We start from the raw sequence: 15929 nt of genomic DNA on the forward strand, positions 1-15929 counted from the left end.
TGGCATGAACTGCACAAGACTTCTAAGGCCAGTGATTGGCTACAGCAGTCAAGAGCATGAATGGTACGTCATCCCTGCTGAATAATGATGGGCGGGGCCATTGGTGCGTGGCACTGGATTGGTTGGAGATTGAACAGGTCAATGTTATTTTTATTTTATTTATTCTTTTTTTAGCGACTTTACTATTTTTAGAAAAAAAACACCACTCCCAGAAAACCCCTTTAAATGTTCAAGTCTTTATTATTAGCTTTAATTTTGAACAGTTTGTATCAGTGAGGGAGTCCTTCATACACCCTAAAGGTCCAATTACACGGCCCGTGTAAACAAGCACCGATCAACGAGAGTTCACAAGAAGCAATGATTGCTTATGTATGGAGACGAGCGATCGTTACTCCTATTGTACGTCCCTATGCATTTTCATCATGTTTGCACCACATCTTGTTTACACAGGGAGATGTGCTGCCGATAACTATGATTTTTAATGTTGCATAAAAGAGCAGATCAGCCGCTGAACGATGTTTGCTTGTGCATTGGCTGATCGTTGTCCTGTTTACGCCCGCTAGCCTGATCATTGGCCCGTGTATTAGGGCCTTTAGGCTGCATTTGCACTCCTGAGATTAGTTGCCACTTTGCAGTGCACAATATGCTCTGAAAATCTGCAGCTGAAGTACAGTACAATGCATTTGATAAGGATACACTAAATCCCATATACATTCTGCAAAAAAAATTATGCGGATTTGAGGGCATTCTGTGGATTTAGAAATTTCACTTATTGCAAAATCCATTTGAAGCTCAATAAAACTGAGCTCCGACAGCTATAAAGATATATAAAATAAATGACCTTCGAGTTCTGGACCTAAAAACGACATAGTGTTAAAAAGTGGACATTCAATTTCTTTTCAGTTCATCTTAATGGAAGGAAAAATAGGTATAAAAAAATGTCTTGTGTCTAAGACTTAAAAAAACAAATAAAATCCAGCGTTCCGGTAGAACACCCTGAGGTTCAGCTCTAGAAAGTTCAGACAAGTTACTAAACATAGACTTTTGTAGAATAATATGAAAACTTTCAGGTTTAGCCCCGTGCCTGAGCAGAGTTGGCAAAGGTCAGTGCTGGACGAAACTGCAAAACATCTATACCAATTGCTTATATCTAAAACAAGTTGTGAAACTGGGAAATCTCATTAATGGTGAAGAATTGTTTTTACATCTGTCAAATTACTCCGATACGTTTCTCTCTGCAGGGTCGGCCATGCACGATGGGCAAGTCGGTGCGGCACATACTGACCGTAAAATTACTTGTCCTGAGTTTTTGCGGCCCCCACACAGAGCCTGTGCATGGGGCCATAGAAATGAATGGGTCCGGGTCCCATCCGCAAAATTGCGTAATGCACATGGACAAAAAGATACCGTTGTATGCATTAGGCCTTAGTTTTCTGGAGACCCGTGACCCCCGATTTTACCAGAACTTGTGCAGTGAGATAGTGGGGCAGATTTACTACTGCTGTCTTAGATGGCTGCTCTACCTATAATCCAAATCTTCTCTTTGATTCCAATAATAGATTTATACAGTATTCTAGAAATGCTCATAATGCAATTCCCTAAGGACTCCTGCACACGGCCGTGCCCGTAATCATGATCTGAGATTACGGGCACGGAAGGCCGCTGGCGGCTGCGGACAGACACCCGCATTTTCGGCCTGTGCTCCCATACAAAGTATGGGCTCATGGTCCGTAAAAAGTAAAAGATAGGACATGTCCTCTGTTGTAGAGGCTTTCTACGGCCTGGACACCTTCCCGCAAATATATGGGCAGGTGTCCGTGGTCAATAGAAGGGAATTGGTCAGTAATTACGGACAAATTCTACGGTTGTGTGCATGAGGCGTAATATATTAGAAGATGATCTCTCCGATTGCTGCAGACCCTACTAGGGTGATTTTATGGGTATATTATGTTAGAGTCGCTCCTTCCACAAAAATAAGCTTTTCTCAAATCCACTTGTGTGGTGAGGTCCAAGTGTGTGAGATATTGTCTCCACAAAGTTCAGCATATTTTTTATTTATTTTTTCATCCTCCCCTTTAAATGTCCATTCTTGTCCAGGGCATTTTATATCCAACTACATATCCGGGCTCCTAATTCGTTAACGGTCTTGTGTATCAATTATGTCAATCTGCCAGTTTCTGCTTACTTGTACAGTGTGTGCTTTGGCTGTCATGCATTGTAGGAAATGTAGTGTTTATACCATTGAGTATGCAGTCACATGACCTCTGTATGCTGTACACTACGCAAAAAAATTCCGTAAAAGGTATGGAGCGAGCCAAAGCCAATTTTATTTCGGATAATTTTGCGAAGTTCACACAATTATAAGAGGGGAGGGGAGGTATTATGTAATCCCATGTAGCCCTTACAGGGTGTATTCACACACAGCGGTAATGATTCTTCAACATTCCCGCAATGCAAAAAATAGCTATACTTTTTCCTGCAATTTACATGCAGGATACGGTTGTCCTGCAATTGTGGTTACGGTGTTAAATACAATAGGAACTGTTTCTATTTAAAACCTGTTCTAGACTTGTTTACTCCTAAATCTTACAAAAAATATGGGATCAACTGGGAAGGTGGTTAAAGTTTTGCATTTGCTAAATATTTTTTCAGTTTATATTAAGTTTCATTTGTTCCACTATGGTGGACTCCGCGCAATGGTGTGTTAAAATGTAAGGTTCCCTACAGAGGTCCTGTTAACTTCTCTTCACTTGACAAGGGGAGCGAAGGAGGTTGTCTAGTTTAGAAAACCTATTCGGGAATTCTGAGTTAATAGAGGGGGGTCCTTTGTTTAGGATCCTCATCTCTTGAACAGAGAGGAGAGTGGTTACAAAGAACGTCTCACACTGGAGGGCCTGTATTACACAGGCAACATATCGTTTTGAATGGGTGCTGGGTAATGCTTAGTTCGCCATGTGGTGGCGCTGCAGGGATATTGAACACATACTGCCAGGTTTCCCCACAACTGATTTGTTGCGGTTTCCAGCAGCAGGACACGTTTTCACGTAGAACATGTAACAAGAATCTAGAATGTTATTTAGGTGTATTTTACACTAAAATTGTAGATTATGTTAACACTCGCCCTATCGCTGTCCGTCCTGTACCCCAATCGTTGAGCCCAGCAGATATGTAATGGTAAAGAAGCACACAGGGAGATTATGGTTTTACACCAGGTCATTCCCTCCTCAACCCCTTCCCTCCCATTTTGACTGTGCCTTAATGCAAATGGAAGTACTTTTACGCCCTGAGGATGAAGCGGGCACGAGCTGTGTCTGCACCATACGTGGCGGGTGCTGGCTGTAATATACAGCCGACATCTCGCTGCAACGGCGGCGATCAGTTAACTCTGATCGTCGCCTTTTAACTCCTTAAATGCTGCGGTCAATAGCGAACGCTGCATTTAAGTGGTTGAAACAGAGGGAGGGGGCTCTCTTTGTGCCTCATCGGCGGGGTGCCGATGGTTGCTATTGCAACCAGGAAGCCTAACAATGGCCTCCTGTTCTGCCATGTACGGAAGCCTAAGGCAGGACCTAATAAATAGACTAACCGTCAGTTGAAAAATGACAGTTACAATACACTGCACTACATAAGTAATGTAGTGTATAGTACAGCGGATCAGAAGATCAGGTCTTCAAGTCCCCAAAGAAGTGTAAAAAAAATGTTGAAGAAATCGAAATAAAAGTTTTAAAGAGGCTCTGTCACCAGATTTTCAAACCCCTATCTCGTATTGCAGCAGATAGGCGCTGCAATGTAGATTACAGTAAAGTTTTTTTTGTTTTTTTTTAAACGAGCATTTTTGGCCAAGTTATGACAATTACACAATACACGCCCAGTTGGACTTAACTTTAAACACGCCCAGTTGTACATAAGAAAGCCTCATATGCATAAATATAAAAATGCTCATAACTTGGCCAAAAATGCTCTTTTTTGGAAAAAAAACAAACGTTACTCTTATCTACATTGCAGCGCCGATCACATGCAATAGCAGATAGGGGTTGCAAAATCTGGTGACAGAGCCTCTTTAAGTAATAAAAAGAAGATTTGCCATGTTTCCCTGAGCAAGTCCTTTTATAATTGTAAAAAAGACAACTATGCGTAATGGGTATTGTCGCGTTCGTATCGGCCTGAACTATAAAACAAAACATATTGTTGATCCCTCAAGGAAAATACCGTACAAAATAAGATAAAAAACTATGGCAAAATGTCTTTTTTTTTTATGTCAACTTGGTTCCAAAAAAAAATGGAACAAAAAGTTGCAAAATGGTGGTTACATTTCTTACATTAGACTCAATCCTTATAATACGATGAAGCGCCAGATGCAGGAGCGGGGGACCCTCTCTCTCTCTCTTCTTCCCTTGAGGCTTCCTACCCTTGTCACTTCAGTGGGACGATAAGATACAGCTTTCTGCTCCTGTGTAATGGCTCTCAGCCGGTCAATAAGGGCAGTAAACATGTATAGGTGAAGGATGAGATTCACCGCCTTGATAAGGTGACACTCCTCACTGTCCACAGAATGGATTCCTGTTACTCTCAATAGATGGCAGAAGATTTTCTTCTCTTACGGTTGTTTTCTTATTTCCTGCGAGCTTTACTATGGCCTGATGGCACAGGCAGCCGGTCTCTGGATCCAAGATGGGTGGACCCGGGTACCACTCTCCTCCTCTACCAACCAACTCTAACTGCCACTCACATTCAAACTCTGACTAACTGCCACTGGACCCCCCATGTCCTAAGCTCCTCCCACCTTCTGGAAACTTCCCAGTCTAAGCCGCTCCTGCATAGGCTGTAACACAGTAGATTGTAACTTCACATTTGTTATTTTAAAGTGACAGTACCTAATAGTGCAAATATGTCCTAAAATACATTTACATTATCTCACAAGTAGTGTCTTGGACATTACATGTTCTAATTTCTGCAAAACTTTTGGGTTCAAAATGCTCACTACACTTCATGATCACTTACACCCCTCAAAGCCACTTCAAAACTGAAGTGGTGTCTAAAAAAATGTTTTGCAAATTTTGTTTAATATTTGAAAAGCTGCTAATAGACTTATAAGCCTTATAACGTCCTGAAAAAATGAAATCAGAAAAAATGCCTATGTAAAGGAAGACCTCTAGTAAACCTTTTATTTACAAATTTGTGTGGTACCACTATCCAAGTGACACATGTTCGATTTGAAAAATGGGGCTGGTCCTGAAGGCCAAAATAAGCTTGGTTCTAAGGCCTCATGCACGGCCGTGATTTTCGGGTCGGCCGGGGGCGGAGTGTCACCCGCGAGCTGCCCGCAAATCGCTGACCGTGCACATGGCCGCAGCCATTATTTTCTATGAGCCTGGACCGCAGAACACGGCTGTAATAAGACTTGCCCGTTCTTTCTGCTGTCCAGGCTCCTGGGCCATGCACGGACCATGGAAACCACGGTCGTGTGCATGGCCCCATAGGAATGAATGGGGCCGCAATTCTCCCGTGGATTTTCGGGGGCTTTGCGGCTGCAAAAGCATGTTGGTGTGGATGGGGCCTTAAGGGGTTAATGTAAGTGTCATTGTTAGGCCATGCACACGACCGTATTTTCATCCATCCGTGAATACTGTCCGTAAACACTGATCCGTAGTCATCCGCAACTTATCCGCATATACAGAACTGTGTCCGCAAATACGTAGTGCATCCGTATATACAGATCCACAAATTATATGCAACATTTGCAAACCTGGCGTCGCCTAGCAACGCTTCCGTAATTACGGACGGCTAAAGGTGCACAGCCGTAGCCCTCCGTAATTATGGAAGCGCCCGTAGACTTCTATGGGGAGTCCGTGCCATAATTACGGACAAGAATGGGACGTTCTATATTTTACAGATCATTTCTACGGAACGGACACCCATCCGTAAAAATACGGAAAGGGGTCCGTAGCCCATAGAAATTAATGGGTCCGTAATTACGGGTGAAAGATACGGTAGTGTGCATGGGGCCTTAGTCAAAATAGGCATTAGACTGGCTTCACCTGGCTGTAACAAATATTTTTAGGGTCTGTACTAATACCCCCCCTTTCTACTAATCGGAACCTAGATCACCATAGAACCCCACTGTGATCTTAGGTACTCCATTGTGCAAGGGTTCCGTTGTTTTGACGGGTTTAAGAGCGTAGTCGACTACGCTATTGATTCAGTCAAAACAACGGAACCCTTGCACAGCCGAGACAAACTGAAACCTTTGGCACCGGATCCGTCACCATTGAAATCAATAATGATGGAAACTGAAACTTTTGGTTTCCGTTTGTGTCAGTTAGGGTCCCGTTCCGACGGAAAGCTCCGTCGGAACGTGAGCCTGGCGCAGATGTGAACGAAGCCTAAGACATAAAACTGATTAGCTCCATAAATATTTGTAATTTACTATTGATAATTAGAAGTTGTACAAATTCAGACCTCAAGCACATGGCCAATAATCCATACTACACCTATGTCCTGCTATACTTGCTGTACTATGATGTTTGTATTTAAAAAATATTTTACTAAAAAAAAACCTCACGTGTTGCAGTGGTATTCTTATGGTGTCCGGCCTAGAGGGTCATGTTGTACAAACATTAAAACAAAAGATAAAGAAATGTAAGGCTCTGTGTTCCCCCCTTTCCCCCATAATGTTTTTATTGCTCTTGAAGTTTAGAATATCGCAACATGTCACATTATTCTATTCCAAAAATACTGAGACATTTTGCCAAAAATCCATTTACTTTGACCTATTATCATGCAATGTTGATCCAGAGGAAGGCAAGGTAAATCCCTAGATGAATCCTTAAACATCTTAAACTTGTAATGTTTTGTTTCTAGAAAACTAGACTCTTTTAGCCCCTGGCATAATGTGGTTTACATGTATAGTGCAGAATTACAGCAGGCACAGGAGCTGTGCCCATGCCATCCGCATTGGGTGTTGGTTATATATTACAGCTAACACTCTTCTGCAACAACTCAGATCGGAGATCACTTCTATCCCGGATGTTTCACCCCTCCGATTCCACAGTCAACAGCGACCATCGGGCACCCGTGTTCCGATTGGAGGTTGCTGTTAAGTTGCAATGGCACCTAGGGGCAAGCCCCTATGTCTGCCATTTATCTATGTCTATCACTTTTACACTGACTGACATAATACACAGTAAAAATCCAAAGTACAAAAAACAAACACTCTTTATTCCCCTTACAAAATGCTTTATGATCGAAATTTTTTAATAGAAAATACACATATATGGTATTGCCGCAACTGTAATGACCCATACTATAAAATTAAGGCTTTAGCTACCTCACGTTAACACCTTTTGCGGGTTAAATAACTCTGATCCCAGCGAGGGAGGAGGCTCCCTCTGAAAGCCCATCTGCACCCCAACAATGTGATCCGGGTGCCATGGCAGCTGGCAGCCTAACAAAGGCCCCCAGGTTTTCCATAGACGTAACACTGACCGGCATAATACATTGCAATGCAGACTATTGCAGAGTGTTATGTAAGCGATCGCATGTTTAAATACCGGGGTGGGTATTTTGCGGCCAAACCCGAATCAGTCAGGTCAGCGGGACTGACTGCTTCACTGAGCGCTGTTATTAATCAGATCTAAGTTCATAAACTTAGATGTGATCGTAATTTGCTGGTTCGTGTGTGTCCGAGACGCTCAGGACCAGCTTTCTGCCAAGCTGTAAGTCCTGCTGACCTCACGCATTCGGCTTTGATGACAAGAGACCGCTTCTATGTATACAGGATACATAGAAGCTGTATCTCAAAAAGTGCATTTAAAAAAAAAAATATATATATATATATATATATATATTTATTTTTTTTGCCTAAAATCACATTATACGTTGTTTTATTAAAAAAGAAAATGAACCCAATGCTTTACATAGCCTTTAAGTCTCCCCTAAGCCATCCTTTCCTCTAAGTCCCTGAACCCTTCCCTCCTCGCAGTGTTTATTAGCCGTTCTGCTGGATGGATGGGATGGAAACCTGACTCTATAGAGGTAACTATTTGGAGTTGAGCATGCTGGATAATCTGCTGCGTGGAGCATATCTGGAACAACAATGCCCCCCTGCAAAAGGGGAACCCCTTTAGATTAAGTGAATGGTGTAACCTCCTATGTTATGTGGCTGCATAGTTCATCACGAATGTAAACCTGTTTCCAGAAATATACCGCTCCTGGGAGATATTGGTTGCCAGTATTGCCATGATGGCCCATTTATTAATATTTAGGATTTTTCAGTTAATTGATGTATTTGTCTGTGAATTTACCATTGTTCTCCTTGCATCTTCATCTCCCCTTCTCTCTTCCGCTGTTGTGCAGAGAGTTCGTCCAGGAAGACAAAGTCTACTTGGGATGAGAGTAGACAAGAGACCTATGGTAAGCCCAGGCTGCAAGAGTGGCCTTTTGCCACCTGCACGTCCATTGCTGTTTCTCTAATTCTCTCTTTATTTGCATGGCATTCCTTACCTATAGGGTGGCTCTGGGTGCCTTTTTGTTCTTCAGCCTAAAACTTCATAGCATGCACTTCTGTAATCTGCTTTGTGCGATGTTACAGGCACAGCTTTGCAGCTTTCTGGTACAGCTTGGCAGCAGGGAAACTTTCATTGGGCTCTAATGGAATCAACACTTAGAATTTGCTCGTAGTTTATAGGTGCGATATTAATATTTCTCACAAACTGCTATATATTTTATTCATTTGGACGGTCTTGATCCGTTTCTCTTCTCTTTTTTTATTTTTTTATTTTTTTTATTGTACTTATTAATAGCCCAGTTATTTCCTCCAGTCTCGTTTTTGCAGCCAATATTTTTTTTATTGTCCTAATGCAGTTAATATTAAAAATAAAGCAACTTTGCTTATAGTTTTAAAATAGATTGTGTCTACAGTTTCTATGGAGACCGGTGTGTTTCCATGGTACCAGACTACAAATCCTGTGAAGTGTACCAAATGTATGTTAGGTGTCTAGGTGTCAAATAGAAAGGGGGTATGGCTGCATGAACTTGATTACACAGGTTTTGTTTGTCTGTTGCCATGGAGACACGTAGGTCGGCATAGGCGCTGCAGACTCAAAACTGTTAAAGACTATGTAAACCTTTTTGAAAGCAATTTTTTTTGTATTTTTTTTTTTTATAAAAAGGTCCGTGTGTTTTGTGCAACTTTATATTTCGTTTTTATGAAAAATTATTTTTACATCTTGAGACACAGCTGCTCTGTATTCTGTATACCGAGCAGCTGTATCTTATGCTGAATCCTGCACCCGTTAGGTCAGTGGTCCACAGTCTAGTGTAAACGCTGCCGTCCGTCAGTCCACTCTAAATATTGCTGCTGGACAGTCCACAGTCCAGTGTAAACGCTGCCACTGATCAGTCCAGTCTGGTGTAAATGCTTCTGTTTTTTACTTTTTAATAATGTTCATTTTTAAGTTGGCAACCAAATTAATCAATCAATTGGCTTCTTAATTTTTAGACTTGGGGCCCCAAGGCACCCAAGTGATTTTTATTTTTTAGCCTGAAGCTCTGCATTAAAACATTTCGGTGAGTTCACTCAGAATGAATTTGCTGCAGTATACCCGACCCAGATTTCACAGGGAATTCCAGACAAGTCTGTTCCAAATAATTTTCGTCCGGATTTGCCACTTCGCAGAGCCGAAGGGGTTACAAAAATAAAAACTACTACTCTACCCTGGCACTACGGTAGCAGAGAGTCCCTGCCATGCCGCCTGGTCTGTGTTGAGCCATCGTCCTGGAATGACGACGTCTAGGCCCATGTGAGCGCTGCAGCAGCGATACGACGCTACAGGAGTGCTACGGGAGTCGTCAGGTTTGACGAGAATATAGTATATTTCATTTACCTCCAACCTCCACTCCAAATATAGTTATTCAATCATGGGTTTAAAATCTGAAATCCTCTTATGTTGAAGAAAAGTGGCTCCGTGGCTTGATCAGCATCTTCTTATTAGACTTTTATTTTTGTTAATGTTAGGCTATTTTTAAATGATTCCAGCTGATTCTCGTTTGTGGGACTGCAGATTTCACGTATCCTCCTGATTCTTTTATGTGGGGCTCGTTGACAAGCAATGTGCCCTTATTTTTCAATGTTTTGAGCTTTTATTATCACATTTCAGGAGAGGAGTATTCTCCTACCTATTTTAAAACTATTGCTGCATGTGAATACACTCTTAGGCTTGATTCACACATTGCGTATTTGTTGCTGATTTTGATGCACATTTTTGAGTCAAAGCCAAAAGTGGATCCAGGAAGGAGGAGAAATAAGTTTTTCCTTATATATATCTCAATCCTTTTGAAACCACTTCTGGCTTTGGTTAAAAAAAAAAACAAAAAAAAAAACAAACTATTTGCCATGTGTGAATCCAGCTTAAGGGTACTTTCACATGACACAGGCAAATTGCAATTTTTTTTTTTTTTACATCCATTTTGTCAAAATCTCAGCAAAAAGAGCAACTTGACTGACGTTCTAACAGAACACTCCAAGTTGATGCAGTTTCCATTGATTATGTTTGGGATTTTGCTACGACTTGGTTTACTGTGGTAAATTCAATGGATTGGACATGATTGTGAAAGACACCTCTTTCTATAAAAGGTCCCACAGTTGAGCGTGCATGTCCGTGCAATAGCCAAACCATGACGTTGAAAGATTTGTCTGTAGATGTGAGTCCGTATTGTCGAGGCACAGATCTGTGACAGTTCAAAAAAAGACCCCAAAAATTGCTGTAGCTTTGAAGGTGTCCAAGAACACCGTGCCCGCCATTCATTTGAACGTAATTCTACATCTCCCCGGCAGCTACTGTATGGCCGAACTAAACTTCCCCTGCAATAACAGCTGATCACCATTAGTTCTAGGAGCTGAACCTGCGGCAATGAGCGGAGGGGCATGACAGCGGTCTCTTTTTTTTTTTTTTTTTTTTTTTTTTCGGGTTAGTGTTATTAAGGCTCCTTTCCTTCTTACACCCATGTAATATGTCTGTGTGTCTTATGTTGTGATATGCTTTGTTTTCCAAAGAATTTATCTGTAAAATCACTGTCGCCTTCTAATCAACTTTTGAAAATTTTGCGATTAATCACTTTGCCATAAAAAGATTTCTTGCACTACTAGAGCAAATTTATTTCTGCAGCTTGCCATTAGATTTCGTTATAACGAAGTAGTATATATGGCTAACATCATGCCGTAACCGTAAAATAATGCAGCAGATTTCGGTTCAAAACTACATGGTTCTATTGATTTTTTGTTTTTTTTCTAATTGAAAAAAATTAAATTTCAATCTAAAAAATAAAAGCCGTTTCATAGGCAACAATCTGGATGGGGTACAACTTTGTAATATAGACAGACACCCGGATTCTGCCTATGCACACTATCGCAGGACTTGGTGAGTGAGTATTGATCTGTCTTGAAGGTCTAATGTAGTGTATTTATGAGTTCTGTTTTGTTGTGACTTTTGCTAAGATTTTCATAATTGCGGCAAAACCGTGACATTATTGTAAAACCGCCATGATTATGAAAATCTCGGCAGAAAGTACAACAAAGCTTGGTTCCTGTAAATACACCCTTAGACCTCCAAGACTCACCAATACTCATTTGGCAAGTCCTATGATCGGTGCGGAGAGGCATAATCCGGGGGGTGTCTATTACATAGTTTGTACCCAGAATGTGCTCTATCTGACTTTGTAACATAGGTTTCTCTGCACATAGGAGAGCACTTCCTGGACTAGATCTCTAGGATATGCAGGTACTGAACTCTTTTAAAGGCGTATTCACACGTTGCTGTCATATCAAATGGCTTTTGGCACAACTTCCACGATATAACCGCAATGTGGGAATGCACCATAATTTTTTATTTTATTTTTTTAAGCTGGCCATACATGTAAACTTAAATGGACTGTCCACTTTCAGCAAGTTAATGTAAATCTTGATATAATTCGAAGTTATTCAATTTTCCAATATATTTTCTGTATTAATTCCTCATGGTTTTCAAGACCTCTGCTTGTTATTGAGTAGCTTCCAGTGGATAAATTCTGTCCATGGTCATGTGATGGACGCACAGGTGCTGGGATTGTTAGAAGACACAGCTCTGATGCACATACTGTGACGAGCCGTGCACCTGTGTGTACATCACATGACCATGGACAGAACTTGATCCACTTGAAGTAAACAATGAATGTTCCTGCTGAATAACAAGAAGCAGAGATCTTGAATACTGTGAGGAATTAATCTAGAAAGTATATTAGAAAATTATATAACTTTTAATTCTATAAAAATAACATTTGCTGAAACTGGACAACACCTTTTAATGTTGTGTTTGAATCGGAGACCACAGGTATAATAGACGTGCAAGTATTCTCTTATCTACTGCGACGTTGATGAATGAAAATATCCTGAAAATTTCAACCACAAATCTTTCTCTATGCACTCATTAATATATCACACATATGTAATTCATGGTCATGGTGGTGGAGCTGCGGCACATGAAGGCTGTTGTTCGGCAGAGATGGTGGTGGAGCTGCGGCACATGAAGGCTGTTCGGCAAAGATGGAGGTGGAGCTGCAGCACATGAAGGCGGTTGTTCAGCAGAGATGGAGGTGGAGCTGCGGCACATGAAGGCTGTTCAGCAGAGATGGAGGTGGAGCTGCGGCACATGAAGGCTGTTCGGCAGTGATGGAGGCGGAGCTGCAGCACATGAAGGCTGTTCGGCAGAGATGGAGGTGGAGCTGCGGCACATGAAGGCTGTTGTTCAGCAGAGATGGAGGTGGAGCTGCGGCACATGAAGGCTGTTGTTCAGCAGTGATGGAGGTGGAGCTGCGGCATATGAAGGCTGTTCGGCAGAGATGGAGCTGCGGCACATGAAGGCTGTTCGGCAGAGATGGAGGTGGAGCTGCGGCACATGAAGGCTGTTCGGCAGAGATGGAGGTGGAGCTGCGGCACATGAAGGCTGTTCGGCAGAGATGGAGGTGGAGCTGCGGCACATGAAGGCTGTTGTTCGGCAGAGATGGAGGTGGAGCTGCGGCACATGAAGGCTGTTGTTCAGCAGTGATGGAGGTGGAGCTGCAGCACATGAAGGCTGTTGATAGGCAAAGATGATGGTTCTATCTGAGGCTACTCCACCCTACTTGACCAGGAACTAAGAAGTTGTGGTGCAGATTCACTTTAACAAATCTTTAACATTGTTGTGGATCTACTCCTTTAAACAATGTTATCCAGTAAATAAACATTGTAACTTGTATGTCCAGCTTCAGATTTTATTTAATCCTGTGTTTTCGTCTTGTTTTCCACCTGCTATTGTGTAATGCTCTGACTCTTTTCGGTGCAGGTTTAGTTCAACGCTGTGTGATCATACAAAGAGATGAGAATGGCTTTGGGCTGACAGTCAGTGGTGATAACCCCGTCTTTGTTCAGTCAGTGAAGGAAGGTAAGCCTCCATGATTATCACATTCCTTCTCCTCGCTCTTCTATTTTGTTATGATTGTATTGGCAGATATTTTTTCCTTCACTTATGCCTAGGGCTAGTATTATGTTATAAGAAGCAGGGTAGTGCGAGAAGCTTCAATGTACCCAACAGCACTTTTCTTTCTTTGTAGGTTTTATTATTATTGCCAGTGGGCTTACTATGCGCTATAGCATTAATCTGGTTTATTATACATGCCAGTAGTGGAAAACCTTTTGTTGGGAATTGTCTTTGTAGCATTTTGTGAGGTTTGACCCTTGATGAGATAAGACTTTGTTATTGTCAATGTGAATAATGAAAGCAATTGTGGGCACGCTCGTTAATACTCTGATATACATTCTAATATGTGGATAGTAGAAGATGAACTTATTTTTAATGCTTTAAGCATAGTATAAAGGATCCTCCATGAGTTACTAGATCCTAATATGTACTCAGTTAAACTTCAGTCCCCGAGCGCTATTCTTGGGACCGTAGGGGTCATCTACCGATGACTTAATCCAGTTTGGTTGTTATCCACAATATGAACAATGCAAGTTGTATTTCATTCAGAACACTCCACAAAATCAGATCACAGTATCCTGAGTTTGGTCCTTTAACATACTCTGATGCTTTTTGTGCCTAGTTTTATTTGAAGGGGGTTTTCCCAGGATAAGTGATAAATGTAAGATCGCCGGGACCCCCACTAATCACTAGAGCTTCAGTTTGAGCTCTATACTTGGCTATCCATGTCCATCCCATAGCCTTTGAATGTATGGGCATTACACATACCCGACGGCCGCTCCGCTCAAAGTTTCCCTCGTTGTGCTCATGTGGTGAGGGGAAACGAGGGTCCCTGTTTTAGTGATCAGAGCCCCCAGTGATCATACATATATCACCTATCTTGGCATAAGCCTATTAACTATATGGTATTGGTGTCCCCTAAACTTGAATCAGAACCTGGTGTAGCTTTCTGTCCACCGTTTTCTCTGTTTAGAGATTGTAAGGAGCTGTTTAATAAAGGTTTTCACATTCTCCCTTTATGTTCTGACCGGTGTTCTCTTGTGAATACAGAAGCCTCTGTTCTAGAGAGTTGCACCTGGGGCAATATTAACATATAGTATAAGCGTTGAAGAGACGAGGGACGTTGGAAGTGCAAAGTCATCATTTCTCTAGTTTTGAGACCTACATGGCCATCTAATTTCATTAAAGGGGTTTTCTCATAAAGATCATGTATTAACTATCCACAAGATAGGGGATAAATGTCTTATTGGTGGGGGTCCGACTTCTGGGACCCCCACAGACTCCAAGAATGGGCCTTCTAGAGTTCCTCATGTAAATGGAGCGTGATTGCGCCACAGCTCCATTCATTTTCTATAGCGCTTTATGAAAAGACACATTTAATTTTAATCTTGCATTACAGCTGTTCAGAGTGGTGATTTCTGAGTTTAATTTTGATCAAGAGATTCCGGGGCCCGTACGGGTATTGAACCAGCGACATTGGTAGCTCTCTACCTAAATGAACTATCCGGATAGATTAGTTTCCCAATTGACACAACTGTTAACCAAAGGGGGTTTTACACCGGGCAATTATCAGGCAAACGGTCGTTCATAGAACGCTCATTGCCGGTAACTGCCCTGTGTAAACAAGGCAGCGGTCAGCAGATGAGCGAGCAAACGCTCGTTCATCTGCTGATCGTATCGTTTTAGAGAAGTTAAATATTATAGTCACCGACAGCTCATCTCCCTGTGTAAACGGGGACACTCGCTGCCGACATGATGATAATGTATGGGGACGAGCGATCGGAGTGACGACAACTCATCCCCACATATAGATCCTTGTGACAGGCGCAGACGAGCGCCCATCAACGAGCGATCTCCTTGATCGGCGCTCGTTGCACCGGCCGAAATCGGCCGTTGTAATATGTCCTTAAGGCTTCTGTTTCTGTTAACCAAGTTATCGCCCCCGCCAACAAAAAAAAAAAAGAATTGCGCAGTAGACTACAGTATTCCAGCTGTCAAAATGCTCGTAGTGTTTGACCATTAATGTTATCACACAACATGCCATAGAAATATATTAGATAATGCGGGCGATGTCCCTAGTCTGTTCAGAAGCAGTAAACCAGTATTCAAAGTCACAGGTAAATGGTCATTATTATATCGTTGTTCCTTTCTTTAGATGGAGCTGCTATGCGAGCGGGGGTGCAGACGGGAGATCGTATCATTAAGGTAAAATAATTTCTAATCTTAGTGTGCTCGCTTATACCAAATTGTATTGAGCAATGTATACTACTCTTGCCATGTGGAGCACAACACGTTACTACTATTCACTACACACCTGATTGGGGAAAGTTTCTTTTTTCTGTCTTTCAAATAAAAAAATATAATCATGATTCATAGAAAAATCAATGACCACAAAAAAAAATCGTAGTAAATACCGGGTCAGAAAGAATATTTGCAGTA

At 41.8% G+C, this 15929-nt stretch overlaps 1 protein-coding gene across 9 annotated transcripts in view; it reads left to right on the plus strand.

Moving 5' to 3' along the window:
* Window positions 1-15929, plus strand: part of ARHGEF12 (Rho guanine nucleotide exchange factor 12) — a 162495-nt gene that overhangs the window by 40454 nt on the left and 106112 nt on the right. For 6 of the 9 annotated variants that reach the window (XM_075840099.1, XM_075840101.1, XM_075840096.1 and 3 more), the window contains exons 4-6: window positions 8356-8412; window positions 13356-13454; window positions 15646-15695. In XM_075840099.1, coding sequence (XP_075696214.1) covers window positions 8356-8412; window positions 13356-13454; window positions 15646-15695 — 206 coding nt within the window. Of the gene's footprint in view, window positions 1-8355; window positions 8413-11740; window positions 11778-13355; window positions 13455-15645; window positions 15696-15929 lie in introns of all 9 variants that reach the window. The other 3 variants (XM_075840104.1, XM_075840098.1, XM_075840100.1) reach the window with 2 other exon arrangements.

The sequence above is a fragment of the Rhinoderma darwinii genome, chromosome 10 (assembly GCF_050947455.1).
Source record: "Rhinoderma darwinii isolate aRhiDar2 chromosome 10, aRhiDar2.hap1, whole genome shotgun sequence".
Classification (NCBI taxonomy): Eukaryota; Metazoa; Chordata; class Amphibia; order Anura; family Rhinodermatidae; genus Rhinoderma; species Rhinoderma darwinii.